The sequence below is a fragment of the Trematomus bernacchii genome, unplaced genomic scaffold (genome assembly GCF_902827165.1).
Source record: "Trematomus bernacchii unplaced genomic scaffold, fTreBer1.1, whole genome shotgun sequence".
Classification (NCBI taxonomy): Eukaryota; Metazoa; Chordata; class Actinopteri; order Perciformes; family Nototheniidae; genus Trematomus; species Trematomus bernacchii.
The window spans coordinates 12,361,507-12,380,483 of NW_022987564.1; the positions used below are offsets into that span (position 1 = coordinate 12,361,507).

An 18,977-nucleotide genomic window follows, 5' to 3' on the forward strand; every position below is an offset into this window, starting at 1 on the left:
CCCCTCCTTGGAAGAGGCGGAGAGGTGGGTGTTTGTCATCTGCTGGTGGACTAACCGGAGAGAATTACAGTGCTTGCCTCGACGGGGAGGGATTGCATTGCAGCGGGAGCAAACGCTTGCCTCCGGGAGGGAGAAAGAAAGCCACAGCGGAGAATAAACAGAAGGGTAACCATGGTAACCAAGTCTTCTTCACTGCTTTTGTGGCAGACTACAGCGCCACTTACAGGCCTGGCATATGTACTACAGCGTCTCCAGCGCTTTCGAACGGCAATGGCCGTGGCTGTCTCCTCCTGATTGGTGGAGTTGGCCCAATAGCCGTAGCGCCACTGTCCTGACGTCAGGACAGTGTTCAAATCTGGATCAGTTTTGATCAGATCCGTTGCAGCCCCTTTTTTTTAGAGATTTGGGTATGGAGGAAAATAGAGAGGGTTGTGTTTTCTGACACTTGGTGAGTTCCCTGGAACACCGGGGACACATATTCATGGATAAAAGACGTACAAAAGTGCATTTTGCATGATAGGTCCCCTTTAAGGATTTCCAATTGGACAGATAACAAGTTCGCTGTTTCTCCCTGTTTCCAGTCTTTGTGCTAATCTAACCGTCAGCTGTCAATAAAGGTATCTGACTGGTGTCTGCTGCACATACTTTTATATTTATGTTGGATAAAATCCACTTTAGTTTCTGCTTTTGTATTTTAAATGATTCCACCAAAAAAAGCAGTCCAGGAGTGAACACCAGATCAGTAAAATTGTAGTCATTCAAGATCAAAGTGTCAGAGATTTACTCAATATCAACATATTCCATTTTCACAAGTAGCTACAATGCAAAACAACCATCATGAACAATTAATATCAACTGAAAGAAACCAAGACAGACGAATATATTGGCCTTCTCCCCTCTTCCTGGGTTAAGGTGCGAGCCTCTCCCTTTCCTCCGTGAGCTGTCTGTCCTTTCAGTCTCTTGAGGACCATTTGACTGTCGTGCAGTCAGGTGTCACATGACTTTGCACTGATCCCCCCCCCGCAGCAGCAGAGGACCGGCTGCTCCCCAGCAGCTCGTCCAGACTGAGGCCCTGAAACGCTCCGAAGAACGAGTCGTCCTTCACCGAGGCCGGCTTCCTGGGGGGGTTGGTCTGCTGCAGGTGGGAGAGGGTGGAGACTGTTAGACGTATACTGACAACGAGGGCTGCAACCAACACTTATTGTTCTATTAAATGTCAGAAAATATTGCCCTTTGACCCTAAAATGTCCATCCCAGATTTTCAAATGTAATGTCTTTAAATTAGATTAGGGGTACTTGGTAATGTACATCAAGAGTAGAAAAATATAGCCATAGAGTACCCAATACAAAAATATACAGTTGGAATACACTACCACAGACCAACCTACTACTTAAAAATGTAAATAAAGGATAGTATATACATATATACGTGTGCAAATAGCAACATAACAATTTAAATGTCTTATTTTGTCAATCCAAAACCCAAAGATATTCAGTAGTTAAAGTTAAAACAAGAAATGTCAACATTTGAGCGTGGGAAAACTGCCAATTCTACATGAAAAATTACTTTAAAAAAATGTAAATGGCCAAGTCAGTCTTGACAAACTAATATATTTTGATTTGTTTTGTTCACCTACCCTTGGGAGGCAGTGGTGGCTCCTGAATTGAGTTCTCCTGAGTTCTCTCTGTGCGTTCTTCTTGGCACGTTTGGTCTGCTGTTGTTTCCTTTGGCAAACAGCACAGAGCCACATTAGGAACAGCACAGGGGTAAGCAGCTTACTCATGTGAGGAACAGCCTTATCCTCATTAAACCATGTTTGTGTTGCCAAGCTGGATAACAAACACCATCAGAAACTAAAACTGAATGAGTCACTACACTTTCAGAAATCAATGAACACAATTTTGGGATAAATAACTAATAAATGATATAAGAGACTAGATTGCCTGTTTGAGAACTAATGACGTAGGTGTTCCTCTACCTCTCCCTCTTCAGCTCCTCCTGGTACAGTCGGAGCCAGGACTCGGGGACTTTCTGGCTGCTGCAGGGCAGGCTTCTCCTCCTGCTGACGCTGCTCCTGCGGGCGAAGCTGCTCCTGCGGCCACACTGCCCGCCCTTCACTCCTCTCTTGGTAGAGGGTTTCTTCCCAGTCACACAGCTGGTGAAGTGCTTCAGAGGAGCCCCGAGCGACATGAGGGAGTCCATCTCTAGGCTGTCTGGAGCTGGTGCTGTTTGTGAGAGCTCACAGGTTTAAACACTGATGTCCAGGACAGAAGTCAGCGCTGTTGCTCTGCTTTACTTTCCAACAAGGGATGAGGCTTTTATCTGCAGATACAGAAAATAAACACTTTTATCCAGTAATCTTAGTTTATAGTAACAGCAACAAGTCAAGACATAATCATCTCATTAATTCATGAAGTAGGGTTCTGTTCAATACATATCTATACATTTTCACAGACTATTCATTCTCTTAAAAAGACAATAACTGTAAGAAAACAAGCTTAAAGAAGATTGGCTACACCGAAGTATTTCAATGGAAATACATGAGGGTTCCTGGTATATTCTGTCTTGTAAGAGGTCTTCTGCTGAATACATTGTACAGTAGATCTGTCTTTTTTAACACAATATACTTTGTATTAAATAATCAACATTACTCACCTGCAGGTATCTCCTGTAGACACAATCAGCTGATGGTAGGATTTGTTAAAGCTGTAGAGTACTCTCGTTGCTTCCACTACCTCAGTGTGTGTACTTGTATACACTTCTGCTCTGTCACAGTGCTCTTATGGGGATTTACCCGATGAGCTCACTGGACCTCAAACCGGATTACCTGAAGATGCAGGAGTTTATCTCATTAACAAGGGAGTAAAACAAACAAACAAACAAGCAGCTTCTATTTAAAGGAAACCTATCATGCTATATTTAAATGATATATTGTAGGGCCATACCTATATAAGGTATATTTATACGTTTCTGTTTTCAAAATACCAAACAACAGATCATGCATTTTAGCCATGCCTCATTTCGCTCTATGTGCTGTTTGCTGTCTACGGGCTGATCTCTGTGAGCTGCAGCTGACCACGCCCCCCTGCAGGAGAGGTGAGCCGTGCTCTGATCAGCTGCTGGGCTGTCAGAAGAGGGGGAGAAAAAGAAATCTCTGTCCTCCGTGTTTTATTATATAGAGTCGTTATTCATTTGTTTTAAAGCTCAATAAATAACAAAGAAGACCTTTGACCGGCACTTTTCTAATTTTGTCCGGAAGATTTAAACTTTAACGGACATCTTGACCGGAGAAAGAAAGCCACAGCGGAGAATAAACAGAAGGGTAACCATGGTAACCAAGTCTTCTTCACTGCTTTTGTGGCAGACTACAGCGCCACTTACAGGCCTGGCATATGTACTACAGCGTCTCCAGCGCTTTCGAACGGCAATGGCCGTGTCTGTCTCCTCCTGATTGGTGGAGTTGGCCCAATAGCCGTAGCGCCACCGTCCTGACGTCAGGACAGTGTTCAAATCTGGATCAGTCTGTATCAGATCCGTTGCAGCCCCTTTTTTAGAGATTTGGGTATGGAGGAAAATAGAGAGGGTTGTGTTTTCTGACACTTGGTGAGTTCCCTGGAACACCGGGGACACATATTCATGGTTAAAGATGTACAAAAGTGCATTTTGCATGATAGGTCCCCTTTAACATTTGATCACTGAAGCAGTAATAGAGGATGAAACCCTCTTTAATGGTCACACATGCAGAGCACACAGCACCTAGTACTAGGAGCAGTGGGCAGCTATTGTACAGCGCCCGGGTAGCAATGGGAGTGGGGGGGAAGGGAGATGTCCGGTGCTTTGCTCAAGGGCACCACGGCAGGGCAGGAGGTGAACTGGGACCTCTCCAAGTAGCAGTCCACACTCCATATTTTAAGTCTGTGTGGGGACTTGAACCGGCGACCCTACAGCTCCCAGTCCAAGCCCCTACTGACTGAGTAACGTGACTTGCATCGCAGTTCAGTGTTAGACTTCCAAGTAGACTGGTTGGTTTTCATTAACTTATAGTAATGAACACCTCTACAGTTTGTTTTGAAGTAACAAGATGAGATCATTTGCTGATAGTTAGAGTGAGCCGGACTGACGACATGGAAGGCGGTCAGAGGATTTCTTCGCTTGATGCCAGAAAACATTGTACACCTGAAGGTCTCATTTCATTTATTCATTCACAAATGAATCCAGGTCAACATGAGACTCCCAATCCATCACATCTCCACTTGGTTCTCAATTCTGAATTATTCCTATTCAAATAACACTAAACTCAAGTCTATATTTAAAAATAAACGGTATGTCACAAAAGTCAGTGTAGTATGACATGAAAAGCTTCTTTTTTTTAATCATTCAAATACAGAAATCTGTATTGTATGTTTAAAAAAAGTCAAGAAAAAGTAATGGTTTAGTATAAAAAAAACTTGTTTAAGTAATGAAAAAAAAAACATACTATAAATAAGGTGATAGTATAGGATTCAAAAGTTTAAGTTAAGTATGTCATAAAAACTCAAAGTAAAAGAAATTCTGACAGAAATGACACAAAAAATGTATACTTTTCACATTTAGTTATTTCTTTTAAGGCGATCTTCTTGGTACGTTTCTTTTCCATTTTGATTCCCTTTTACTATGTTAATGTTTTGCACCAATACCAAAGCAAATTCCTTGTACTTCTAAAATGAGTCATCATATCTGCTCATATATCACTTCCTCCTTCTCTGACCATGTCAGGCGATGGGACCAAGGTTGAGTTACAGAGGCCAGCTGACCTGTGACCCAGAGATCTGACCTCAAGGGTCCCAGCCTTTCTGTGGGACATGTTAAGCACACAGTGGTAAGACCCTATTGAGTTTATTTTAGTCTTGTGTAGCAGGGTCATTTGCTAATCCTGGTATTGACGCCCCCATATAACCTCAGTTATATAGTCGGCTGTAGAGCATTTTAATCGCTTCATTTACAGGACAAATGTGGAGTGAGAGAGAACGGGACATCGAAGCAGGTTATAAGATCAGCGCGGCTGCGTCACCCTCAGCTTACATGACGCTGCATCCGTGCACCTGTTGCAGCCGTCCCGTGTTCCCCTCCTGACAGCTGAGCTCTGCGTTTGGAAAGAAGTCAGAGAGAGATTAGTTTCCAACAGACATTGGCTCACAAGAAATTAAAGGTAAAATGAGGCATACATTACAAGTTCAGTCGAGCACCAGGAGGACAAAATCAGTTCAAACTAATATTTAAAGATCCTGCAGGCAGCGGGAAATAAGAAGTTAAGTCAGCCACTAAGATAAAGATAGTGGTAAGGGTCTTCTACTGGTGAACTACTTTCTAGGAAAACTATTAAGTGAGAAATTACACATTTTTAAAGGTTATTTAATCAATAGAAGTTAAATGAATGCTGTGTTATTACTTTCCAGCAAGCAGTAAGTTTATCTTTATTTATAGGAGTTCCCTAAAAACAGAACAATGCAGACTCCATGTTGACCTTCAGTTCAGACGTCTGACTTGAACATCGTCCAGCAGCGGCTTTAGTGAGAGAGGTAAAGATGGACTCAGACGCAGGGCTGGTATTTAAAGACGGGATGCCTCCCTTCAGCTACCAGAGGCCTGAACCCATACTGAGAGCACCATAAGCCTTTGGTAAGGAGGACTTAACTTTAATTCTACACAATCGTACATATATACAGTTTTATACGCTTTAATTTCTTACAAAAAAACAAGTAATGTACAGTTGGGGGGTGGGGACTATGACCTATATGAACTCAAAATAAATACCGGCAACAGGAGTTGTGTGTGGCTCGTTGGCTACTTCCTATGTGCTTTACCTCGATGGAGACTTCAGGTCTGACCGAATCACACGTGAAAAAAGGCAGTTTATGTTTTTCGGGTTTAAAAGAATGCAAGAATGTTCCCATGACTAATGCTGAACTACTAACAAGTCACTGAGCAAACATTAATATGAGCATGTCACCCACACTGCCAACCCATACACACACACACACACACTCACACCCAGAAAGCATTGTATAACGTAACACATATCTATAAGACAGGCCACAGAGGCCTGTGTGTGGAGTGCCCACCATTATCATCTCATTGGCGAAAAATAACAGGCCTATAGATCTGTCTCCATATAGGGGAAAATCTTTTAGATGTATAAAAATAAACATGAAAAACGATATGCAACGCAAGAACTCACTTGACCAAGACGTAAACATAAAACTTGAGACACTTGTCTCTTCTGGAGATAATTGCAATTTCCAAAGAAATATATATTCAATTTGAATTAATTGTTTCTAGCATAATATAATATTACACGTCTCCATGTTAAGAGTGATGTGGGTGAGGACTTGCACTGCATACACAGCTCTATCTCCTTTTAAACCTTTCCTTAGACTTAAGAATCGGAAGACATTTCTTCCCTTAAACTGAGTGATTGGGTCACCTGTAGTGTAGTGTATATTTCCTTCTAAGACGGTGAATTATTTTCTTTACATGCTAATGAAAAGAATATACGGATGGACGGAAGGAATAGTCAAAAGGAAGAGAGGAGCTGCATAGAGGGCTACTTTGGGTACAAACAATCTTCCACCAAAGACCTTTGTCCTCTGTGGAGGCTGTGGCGGGCAGAAAAGATTCATTCTTTTCAATTAGTCCAGTCTTTGTGTTACTTTGGTCTCTGCTGCAGAAACATGCCTCATGTGGCTGCAGAGGTGGATGTCCGATGGGCAGGGTGGTGGAGCAAGAGGAAGTTAAGGTGTCCATGCTTTATTGACAAACGACAGAAAAACATCCAGAGCCCCGATTAATTTAACAGTTCGCCTGCTCCACGATAAAAAAACGCTTGATCTTCTGTGTCATTCAGTCTCTGGAGGCTCAAGGGTCACCGGCTGATGTCCCGGTTGCCCTCCCAGCTCTTGCTGCTCCCCGCCTCTGCGGCCGCCCCGTTCTCAAAGAAGGGGTGTTTGAGGGAGTCAGCCAGCGCCAGCCTCTTGGTGGGCTCGTACTCCAACATGCTTTCTATCAGGTCGAACAGCTGGTGGTGCTCCTCCGCCTCCGACAGCAAGTACCGCTGAGAAAGGGAGTAATGAGACACTGTCAAGGTACAGCAGTACACAACACAAAAACGTTTTATTTCTTCTATTAATTTCACTTTTTTTACTTTCAGCCCTGTGAATAAACATCAATCCTTATTTCCTTTTCTACTCCCCATCCGCCCTTCTTACCCGTAAGGGTTTGCAGTTTTCTCTGACGTATTTTCCCGCTGAGGAGCTCTCGTCCCAGTCCAGCCGGCCACGGTAGAAATACTTCTGCTTTCTGAGAGTTTACAGACGTGACAGTGTGAGTGATGTGTAACTTTTATAAATAAAATATGTATTCATGCGTGTTGTAGGCACGTGTATCTTCTCACCTCGTTTTACGAATCATTCTGGAGGGCACTGGTCCCAGGATCCTCTCCATCATGGCCAAATGCTCCCTGTTGTCGTGAGTCTGAAAGAAATATGAGTAAGGCATCCATAACTCATCATTAAGAGGGATACACTGATTCAGACTATGAGTGTTGAACTGCTGCTGGTTCTGCTACATGAAGAGTAAAAGACACAGTCAGAGCTCAAAAATGGTGTTAGTTTGGCTATTTGGTGATACAGGCTATAATGTCTAAATTTAAATGTCAAAGTAGAAAAGTCTTTAACTTTTATCTTAGGTTCCAGCAGTGGGCTGTCATTGTACCTGAAACAAGGTGAAGCCCAGGTAGTACTCAAACAGGATACAGCCGATGCTCCACACGTCACAGGGATGGCTCCAGCCCAGCTCTAAAGAACAAAAACATGCATCCAATTAATGAAAACATCTAAACAAATGTGTAAATGTTCAGTCTTCTTAAAGCTGGTTAACTGCTCGCTATCATTACACAAGAATTGTCAAATGACTCAAAAGCATTTCAGTTACATGGGGCAATCCAGTTCATGGCACAAATATCATGTGGCTCCAGGAAAAGATTGCAAGAGGCAACGGCTCATTGACTTTAATTGTGTGATTATTTCTACATTAATTGTTTAATCGGATTGATCTTGAAACCACTGCTCCCTGACAGAAGTATTGTTGTTGCTGTTGATAATATAGGAATGTAAGATAGATGCAAACTGGGCTTAATTGGAAGAGGCTTTTAAACAGAGGAATGCTGAGCTGTGCTTGTTTTGGGGGGGGGGGGGGGCAGCAGTGGGTGTGTGTGTCTACAGAAGGTCCAGTTGTGATAGACACGGTTCGCCACTGAATCTTAAGTGTAAAGATGAGAGGAGGAACAACAGCTGTTAATCTCTAAACTAATTTCCCCATGACCCTATTTTAATTGGATCTGCGATAGGTTTAAATCATAAAATAGTAGTTTCTGAGCAGTAGTGTTTACAATTAGTTTATGGCCCAGAGCCTATTGACGCACTCACCCAGTATGACCTCGGGTGAGCGGTAATGCCGCGTGGACACAATGGTGCTGTGGTGCTCGTGGTCAAAAGTGGCGCTCCCGAAGTCCACCACCCGAACCGCCGTGCTCTTTACTGTCCGCTCCTCTCGCTTCTGCAAGAAGGAAAACCGTGTTCACAGAATTGTTGAGACTTGACTTTTCTCGGACGCATTATGTAAATTCCGGCTGCAAGTAGGTTCAAGGTTCAAGGTTCTTTATTTGTCAAACAAACATAGCTACAGTGTAGTTATGTAGATGAAAATCTTGTGTCACAGGCTTCTCCAACAGTGCAACGCAAAACACAGATACACAGAAAAATATAGTGCAAGTAAATAGTAAATACAAGAAGAAAATAGTTTAAAAAAGTGAAATAGTGCAATAAGAGTCGATATGCAAGTCATTGAAATATGATATATTAGGTAAATAGATCAATCATTTTTAAGTAGCAGCCAGATGAATATTGTGGATGTTGTTTCAACAGTTCAGGTGTTTAACAGTCTTATTAGTAGTGTCGTTTTATGGAAAATGTGTAGTCTGTTTCTTCAAACTGCAGCTATGGGTATTACATTTGTATTCATGAGACCTCTAAGCAGTATCTTTTACCAACATTTAAACAATAGACACATCAGAACTATCAGTAGGACATTTAAAGTGGGATGTTGTTGTTTTTTTAAACGTTCCACTTAAGTCTATTAAAAAAAAAAATTCTCCCTTTCCTTTGCATCTTACCTTTTCTACATTGAAGGACATGGTGAAGTCTGAGTTGACAAACAGGATGTTCTCAGGCTTTAGGTCTGTGTGTGTCAGCTTATTGTCGTGTAGGACTATGGAGTAAAAACACGAGTAACTTGTTATAAAACACATGGAATAGTTCAAAGACACTTGAGAGGTAATTTGACAACTTAAAGAACCTATCCAGGAAATCTTCATTACAGCATCATTTTCCAATAAGTTATTGAACACTCTCTTCTGATTGGCAGTTGGCCTTATAATGCCCTCATGTGGCTGCAGGCTGGTTACTACAGAGGCTTTCAGTCCAGACCCTTAATTTGTAGGCAACTGAGACACATCACTGAATAAGGGTGTTTGAAGGAAAATAAGGAAAGCAAATTGTGTTACAAAATCCTACTAAATCTTATTATTATTATTATTATTACACGTCTATTGCCTACACTAAATATGCTAAATTGGTTTCTTTTACTTGTTAGATCACAAATATTTATCTTGTAAGTTAACTAAATGAAAGACAATTAAAAAGTAACTTACATTTCACAGAAAGACAGAGTTGGTAGGCCATGTGTCGGACCTGACCGATGGAGTAGGGTAAGTAGTTGTTTTCCTTTAGAAAGTCAAAGGTGCTGAGAGCTAGCAGCTCAAAGGAGATACACATGTGACCGTGGTAGTCAAACCAGTCGTACATCTGTACACACAGGCTGCAAGAAAAACAACATACACAAGGTTAGAATGTGATTCAGTGGGTTAGGTAACTTCCCATTAATCAAGTATTTTTAGAAGCTAATTCAGCACAGTGTTTGTGTGTCAAAAGCTTTCAGAAAAGGGTGAGGCTTTTATTATCAAAAATGAGCTAATGTTATTGTCACTACAGTACTAGGTTGCCCAGCTCTAATAAGGTAAAGGATGATACTTGACTTTGAAGTTTATTACAATACAACACTATTCAATCAAAACTCACAATTTGTTATCAGGGTCCTTTTCATTGATCTTCTCTAGAACATTTATTTCCAGGCGAGCTGCTTCCTTGTACTTTTCCACATTTTTGATAATTTTCAGAGCAACAGCGGCTCCTCCCCTATAAAACAAAACAAAACAGTATGAAGCCAACTACAGAGGACATAAACACAACCTTAATGCAGGGAGCAGATGCCTGACCAAATGGCCTGACTTAATTGTCCGGCAGTGGCTGAGTCAGTAGGGGCTTGGACTGTGAGCCGTAGGGTCGCTGGTTCAAGTCCCCGACCAGACCTAAATATGGAGTGTGGACTTCTACTTGGAGAGGTCCCAGTTCACCTCCTGCCCTGCCGTGGTGCCCTTGAGCAAGGCACCGGACACCCCCCTTCCCCCCCCACTCCCATTGCTCCCCGGGCGCTGTACAATAGCTGCCCAGTGCTCCTAGTACTAGACTCCTTGTACTAGGATGGGTTAAAAGCAGAGGCCAAATTTCACTGTGTGTGCGCTGTGTGCTCTGCATGTGTGACCATTAAAGAGGGTTTCATCCCTCCCTATTCTTCTTCTAATAGCAGATGCTAAAGGGAAAAGAAAGTTGAACTTAAAATGATATGACTTTGTAAGTAAAGTCCCTCATAATGATCAAGTTCAATGGTGGGAATATGGGAAGTCCCTCTTTGCCATAAGAACTTTTTTTATGCAGCTTCATCAGCTGGATAGATATGAACAAAGAACCCCAAACAGGAATCTCCCACCCCTCAAACGTGTGTCTAAGAAAAATCAAATACAGTGAGCAGGTGTCAGCTTTTCGGTGTCAACTGATACATACCTGCGGTGGTCGATGCACTGCATCACCCTCCCAAAGGTGCCTTCCCCCAAAGTGCTGACAATCTCATCTGCAACACAACACAGAGAGAAAAGGAAGGGAGAGGGAGGGCGGGGAAAGAAAGAACAGGAGCATTAGACATGTGGACTTAAGTAGGAATACATGATGCAAAAGTTTAGACAGGCGAATCAATCTTAGCGCCCATCCCCTTTTTAAATTCAATCTGTATGCTACGAGATGTGTAGAAAATAAGGGAGTAAAGCGCTCCCTTTCTTTGATGACCAATTTGAAGCCATCGAATTAAGGGCACATCCCCCGGATGTGGCTGTCTTTGCCCAAAAGGAAAGTGGGGTATTGTGTAAAACTGGAAAAATTATTAGGTGTTTCTACAAAACTGTGCTTGATCCTGAAAATGACCACAGTGTAAAGTGTAGGTTGTAATAAGACAATACTGAGTAAGTGATGTGCATGTTAGATGTCTACAACAAAAATCCCTGAAACCCCTTATAGTGGAAAAAGCTATCTTAAGTTACAGATTTAGAACTGTAACTGATTTCTAATCTGAAACGCAACAGAGACAAACAGCTGCAGATGGGATTCTATGTTTAGGAAAGTCAAGTAACCTGTGAAACATAGAAAAATGCTCCACAGCTTAAAATCCTAGAACAAAAAGGAGAAGGTATCTAAGGTCCCTCTCAAAATCTTCAACATTCCTGCAATCCACCCTGCTATTTCAGCTAGAGCGAAGAGCATTCTAGCAAGGCATCATCATCATCAGGCACTCCCATGTCATGTAAATGCTCTATGCTTTAATACTCATATGGAGAATGGTTACGATAGAGTAGTGGCAGTGAGTACATCTCTCTTGTAGGACGTCCCCACTCCGACAGATCAGGTGCCCTTCCTCGTCGTCCCTCACACTCAGTGCCCGCGTCCGGCTGTCGCTCCGCTGTTTTCACACCCAAACCGCCATCAGCAGGTCACGACACAACCGGAGGGAACGGGGGATATTCAGGGACAGCCGCAGCAATGGTAGACGAGGAGGGAAGAGGAGGGTGGTGTTGGTGGTAGTAGGTGGGTTTGGTGGTCATGGGGCGATTCACGCATGACACCACGTGAAGGAAATATATAACGATAGGGATATAGTGCAAGGGAACAAGTCAAAAATTACATGATGCTCCTCCCTCTACCTTTAACCCACAGCTGCTTACAAAAAGGAAGCAACTTGCATTCCATTCATAAACGCAAAACCAATTCAAACTGAAGTATAACTAAGTCAGAATAAATAAGATGGAAAATAAAATGAGAAGGAATATGTGTAATCCAGAAGGAAATATTTAAAGATAACCCCAACATATTAACACTAAATTCAACCCCTTGCTTACTTACATTTATACTACTTAACACAAATCTGTGTATAAATTAATCCACACAAATGCATTTGAACAAATCTAAGACATTTCAAATGTCCATAAAAAATGTTTAATTGCTTGGTAGAACATTTTCACTTTTTTCCATCTATCTGTGCTGTATTCACAAGTGGCATACCAACTGTTACCACAGGCATTTGGGCTTTACACAAATAACTGACAATCTAAAATATAAAGTTTTATGAAAGGTAGGGCCACAGACACAAACTAAGTGTGACCAGGTGTAACTAGGCATTCAAAAGGAAAAGTGGAAAAGCTGTGATGGGCGTGTATAGGAAGAACATCAATAATTGGCAGTTAATCATTAGTGAACTAATATAAAACTTAATTGCATAAAAATGAAAATGCTCTCCCAAAAAGAAATGCCAATTCAAGCAAACCCCATCTAGACAAAAAATAAACAAAACCCTCTGAAAGAACAAAAAAAAAAAATCATAAAGATTGTACTACTTACCAACTCCAGGAGCTATGGAGCGGAAATTGTTAAAGAAAGAAAGAGACAGAAGGAGCTGAGTGGAAGAAGAGACAGAGATGGAAGGAGAGAGGATGAGGAGAGCTAAAACACAACCTCAGGACTGGCTGTACTCACCGAGGAGGATGGGCTATAGGACCTGGTTCTACGCCGCCTTCGTTTGTGCTTACGCCTGCTGCCTTTCCGTCGGTACGACTCTTCCCGTTCTCGCTCCCGCTCGCGGCCACGTCGGTAGTCGTACAGGTTTGGGGTGAAATTGCGTGGGTAATAACTTTCAGCTGCTCCATGTGGCTCCCTTTCTCTGTCGCGGTCTCGGCTCGGATCCAAGCGTCTGTATCCGTCGCAGTATCTTCTGTCAAACGGCCGTTGCTCCGTAGAACGATTGTCATAGCTACGACTGAATCAGAGGACAGAGACATACATTGAAAGCTAAAACTGACAACCAACCAGACCCCAAAAAAGATCAGCAGAGTTGGTACTTTGAAATAGCAGTAAAACAAACAAAATAATTTTCAATATACACACAAACATACCTCCTTGAGCGTACAAAGCTTCCTTCCTGTCGGTGTCCTCGTCCCCTTCGGTCTCTGTCTCGATCTCGGTCTCTGTCACTGCTGGAGGAGAAAGAAGGTGATCTTCTGTGCCGGTGTCTTCGCCCTCTGTCTCTGTAGCGGTCTTGGTAGCTGCTTCGACTGTCTCGTTCCGAAGACGAGTACCGTCTCGTGTGAGGCATCTAGTGAATTATGAGGACAAAAGCAAACATCATTAAGATTTTTAGTACATAAGATGCTTTTTCAATTTGGAACAGTTGCAGGACAGCTGTTTATACATTTACTCAAGTTTTTAGTCAGCTGCTTGCATCACTGGGACAGCTGACCACTGCCAGACTTGTAAAGGGAACTGTGGGAGTCAGTAGGTGGGCAGTTGTAGGATAGAAAAATGAAAAAATTTGATCCAAAATTAACTGAATATCAGACTGAAAGATTTTTTCACAACCATTCTACTGTATGTGAAGATGTTGATTGACGTCAACAGCTTAGTAAACAAACTTGTTTTTTAAGAATGTGATTACCTAGGAGGCCCATAGTTATGTTTGAATAGAAACATACATTTTAAGTATATTTCCTAAGTACTGTACAATTTCGGGATACTAGTACTTTACTTGAGTATTTGCATTGTTTGCTACTTCTAGCCCAGTACAATTGAGAGTTAAATGGTGTACTTTTACTCCACTGCATTATTAAATATCTTTACTTCCTTTGCAGATTTGGATTAATGATGTGAAATATAATCAACGCTAAAATAAGATTGTAGTTACTATTTTAAATTCACAAGCTACCCTGCAGTATACAAAGGATATACATGTGCTGCACATTTAACAGTTGTGATAAACACATTAATGGATCAATAATTAGAATCAAAAAATATAAATATATATTAGACATTTGGCCAATCTGCATCATGAGTAGTTCACTTGTGGTACGTTAAGTATATTTTGATGCTAAAAAGTGATGCTGCTACTTTTGTACTTTAACTTAAGTAACATAAGCAATGAAGGACTTTTACTTGTACCAGAGTATTGCTACACTGTGGTATTTCTACTTAAGTACAAGATATGAGTACTTCTTCCACCTCTGAGTTTAAGACTCCAACTTCTACGAGCATCCTGAAGCCTATACATTTGTGCAAAATGACCTGCAGCTAGACGAGCAAGTGTTACAGTAGGCCTTGGAATATGTCAACTGATCAGATGCAGGAATGCATTTTAATAACCCTGTTGCATGATCCCATTTAACTAATAACAACCCAACACAGTTAAGCGTAAATACAACGACGGCAAACAACACACTGACGTTAATTGGCCGTTAATTAAATGAATTCAAATAACGTCACTGTTTCATCAGTTGATTAGTGTAACGTTAAATTCATACAGTTATAAGCGTCTAAACGTTGAGCTGATATCATACCGACGTGCGTTAGCAACCCGTTACCGCTGTTATGTTTTTGTCACTGAGATATATAGTGCTGTCACTCCATACTTTTCAAAAACATACACATGAAAGGAGAAATATAGATGTAAACTTTAATCAGCTAACTAGCTAACTGACCAGCGTACTGGCTGTAAGCTTGCCGGGCTAGCAACATTAGCTAACGTAAATACTTTGACCGCCATCTTAGCTTAGCTACGTACATCAGCTAGCAAAACAGATACTTTTGCTAGCTGTCGTACTAACCGTTTTGTCGCAATGTGGCTAACATTACATAACGAAACGTCTTGTAAATGGTTTTTACCGTTTTAGCAGCGAGGCCTGTACGTTTGTCCCACAATAAATCCGTGTTGGCGTTCCAGTTTTTCCTCTTATTATCTTATCGCCAGCACCGATGTTCAATGCTCTGTTGCTAGCAAGCGAGCATCAGCTCTTCCCTGCCTTCGCTGTACAGACAGTTCTGGTTCAGACTGGTGGCTGCTACGCCGAGACTGCAACTCAGTCCTGAATGTACACAAACCAACACAGCGCAGCACTCTGAACCCGCAGCCAGAATAACTCAATCATATGTTTGACTATCTTAATGGAATGTTCTTCAAAGTTTAATTTAACCTCTGTCATGCGCGTATTTTTTAAATATGAAATCAGAATTGAAACCATCTCATCATTCCTGTTTTATGTCATCGCTTTGTAAAGCATTTGGTCACAGATTTACCTTTTTTTTTAACAGCTCTATAAATAAACTTGACTGTAATTTCTGGCCAAATAAAAACAACAGATGCCGTTTTTTTGTGATTAGGAAGGGGAAACTATTTAGTTTAGTTTTTTAACGTTTTAAAATACATAATACTAACATAAATGGACATGTAATCCTTTTCTGACAACCACAATTATATCGACAGATTAAATTCACACAATTAACATTATTATTTTAGAAAAGCATTATCTATAGGCTAACGATAAAAATATGAATCTACCCTTTTTTTTTTGACATTTCAAATGTAGACCATTGTTTAGCTGACAACGTTTTTTGTTACTCTTCTTTTCGTTATTTTGTACATTGATGTACAACTTTTTGTATTCAATTTATTTCAAAAATGTTGAAAGAGGCAGAATTTGACTCAATCTTTACACCTGGTTCCCTACAATTTTTACTTAACTCAGCGTTTAGACTTTCGAGAAATTTGAATAACTGTCTTAATATTGGCTAAGTCACATATAATAATCTTCCTTGCAGGTCCGCTGCAACTCTTACTACTTTTAAATCCAGGCTGAAGACTTTTCTTTTTGCCGCTGCTTTTAATTGAACTATTCACATCTTAAACTGCACTGTAACTTTTATGACGAAGGTACGTTTTAACCGTTTGTTTTTTAGTTCTAATTGAAACGAAAAAAACAACAGAAACGGGTCGTTTTTTTGTTTTTCAATTTTGCCCCAAAACCAAAAAACGGAAATTCAGCTCGTTTTTTCGTTTTTCTGTTCTTACTGTTAAAACAAGTATACCACTCGTTTCGTTTCCATAGGTGGGTGGGTCTCCAGTGCCTCCTTGCTTCTGATTGGCTAGTTTGCCCTATGCTTGCGCTGTAGCCTACTCTTCAAAATAAAGGTTCTAACTCTTTGCCCCACCTAGTGTCAGCAGAAAGTATTAAAAATAATGATTACAAAAAAATGTAAAAAATAAATATAAAAATATATAAAATATATTTTAAGATCATGTTTAATCATCTGATTCGTCTGTACATTGCTGTTTTAGTCTGTGTTCTTCTAATTAGTGTCTACAGTGTGTGCCTATTGAGCTGTTTAGAGCCATGTGGGACAAAACCTGATCATGCCCCTCCCTCTCACTGTCTAAGTGAACGGTGACTGTAAAAACTACACTGCGCATGCTCAGAGTATTTTCCTATTTAATGTGTGTGGCAAAAAAATAATGACCATAGGGGCACTGAGCTGCCATCCCCACCATACATCATCTCACATAATTCAGAGCTGATTGGCTGTAAGTACGTGTGCCGCGAAAAGTGTGGTGTGTGAAGAGGAGACGAGAGAGGTGCAGTGACGCGTCCTAAAACCAGGAAGTAAGCTGCGCATGGCTTGCCTCGACAAAAAAGCAATGAGATTTCTCCATAGGATTTTAGAAAATAGCTCGAAATAAGATCTGTGGGAAACGTACCTTTTAGATAAATGCACGTTTTGTTCACCCGGATAATATCCACGTCTACCCTACTTTTATAATTTTCGAACTTTTGAATTCGACTTTTGATTTGATTTTGATTCGACTTTTGAACCTACAAGAAGATAAGGAGGACTTTTACAAAAAAGTAATAGAGATTTTTGTCCAGAAGGATAGGAAAATGGACTTCATCTTCAAGTCAAGGTAAGACCACCATTTTATTGAAAATGGTGGTCTTACTAAGAGAGAACAATTCAATATTTAAATGATAAAATTACATCCTTTTGTTGAACTGTCTGTTTAAAATTAATCGAAGCATCAGACTAAAAAAGCTTTTGAAAATAATATTATATTTTGATTTAGGTCAAAATATAATATTTGTAAACCTGAAGAGTCAGTGCCAGTGCCTCACCAGCCATGAACCTCACTGCACGTCACTGCAGAAGCTTATATAGACATCTAAGTTTTTTGTGCCTCACCACTTTTGTACATATAAAAACACCACTGCTCCTGTCAAAGTCCCCTCCATGGTACAACAATGCCTGTCTTGCTGCTATATGTGACGACTGACGAGCAATACAAATACTTTTAAGTTCTTAAGAAGACTGATCATTTTGGACTCAGTAGTTAGACTACTAGCGCAAAGACTATAAAATACTTTTATTTTGTACTTTCAGATAAATCCTCTGTCAAATTGTCCACCCTGAATACCCCATGCAGATGCTCCTGTTGTCTGTCAAACACAAGCAGAAACATTACTTTCCAAAAATGGAAAGTTATCTTGGTCCCCCACGTGAAAAACAGGGTAAGTTTAGTGCTGCTAATGTAATGAAAATGGCTAGTAGTGTTTTATTTAAATGGATATTTAGATAGTCAACTAAGAAACATAAAGTACTTGAAATGTACATTTTGGTAACAATTTTGAATATGATCATTTTCTTGAGCTTTAAACTCCTGGGGTCAAAATGACCACCAAGGATAGAGGGTGTAAAGCAAATGTGAAGATAAAGGAGGCTTAAGAATACATTATATAGCAGTTTTTTGTTTTACAATATCCTAAAGTCTATTTTTAACACACTGTTGAGTTGGCTTTTTCATTACATTTAAAATATGAATTGTACCTAAAATAATACGGAGTGAGCAGGGTATACCTATTCACACCATATGCAATCATAGGATATTTTTAGTTCGAAAGATATTTGTCCAAATTGACTACACAATAGTACAAATGCAAAACATTTAAAAAAAAAGTTTGGTGAGTGAAGTCCAAAGCCGTATTATAGATTATTTGATTGTGTAATTACAAGGTGAGAGAAAATAAATCCACATTGTCCTATTAAACTTGTATTTTTCAATTCGTTAGTACATTTTTCTCAGAAAAACCTTTTCTAAATTAAAGTAAATTATTTAAAAAGGTTGAATAGTTGAAATTGAACGTAAACTGTGTCAAACACCACTCCTGAAATTGACTTTGGTTGAAGTTTATTATAATATTGATATTATATAAAGATCTATATATAACATTGATTAAGCCTTACGGGTCCCTTTTCCTCTGTTCTGGGCTGACAGTGCCTTATTTTCAATTTGAAAACACATGGCAATTTTATTAATACAGCAGATGGTGTCATTGGCTCTCTAGATAAAGGCAGTATCTGTTTGCTAACCTCAGATATTGATTTATTTAAATAAGTGAACTTTGAATACATATTGCAAACATAGCCTTAAAAAGGTGCAGGAAAAGGACTTCAAATATTACTTAAAGACTGGACTTTTTAATTTAGTCAAGAGAAGAGAAAAGAGAAGAAAGGAAAGAAAATTGTTATAAGGGGTGATGTAACATTAATGACAGACATAATATGACTAGGGAGGCTGTGGCTTGATCTTCGGATCAGGGGGGACTGGTTCAATCCCCACTGCAGTCAAC

The 18,977-nt window shown here is 40.3% G+C and overlaps 1 protein-coding gene across 3 annotated transcripts; it reads right to left on the reverse strand.

The window, feature by feature from the left end:
• Positions 1-5,584: 5,584 nt before the first annotated feature.
• On the reverse strand, positions 5,585-15,487 carry clk2a (CDC-like kinase 2a). 3 transcript variants are annotated; one of them, XM_034124763.1, is made up of 13 exons: positions 15,187-15,487; positions 13,428-13,627; positions 13,012-13,291; positions 11,851-11,941; positions 10,996-11,062; positions 10,174-10,290; positions 9,747-9,913; positions 9,210-9,304; positions 8,464-8,590; positions 7,751-7,833; positions 7,431-7,510; positions 7,246-7,336; positions 5,585-7,091 (listed from the first exon to the last, which is right to left on the reverse strand). In XM_034124763.1, exons 2-13 carry the CDS (start codon positions 13,625-13,627, stop codon positions 6,903-6,905), a joined length of 1,587 nt encoding a protein of 528 aa, XP_033980654.1. In that variant the 5' UTR covers positions 15,187-15,487; the 3' UTR covers positions 5,585-6,902. The 3 variants fall into 3 exon arrangements, with proteins under 3 accessions (XP_033980654.1, XP_033980653.1, XP_033980655.1); XM_034124762.1 differs by having other exon boundaries at positions 8,464-8,593; positions 15,187-15,485; XM_034124764.1 differs by lacking the exons at positions 11,851-11,941; positions 13,428-13,627; positions 15,187-15,487 and having other exon boundaries at positions 8,464-8,593; positions 13,012-13,093.
• Positions 15,488-18,977: the final 3,490 nt, after the last annotated feature.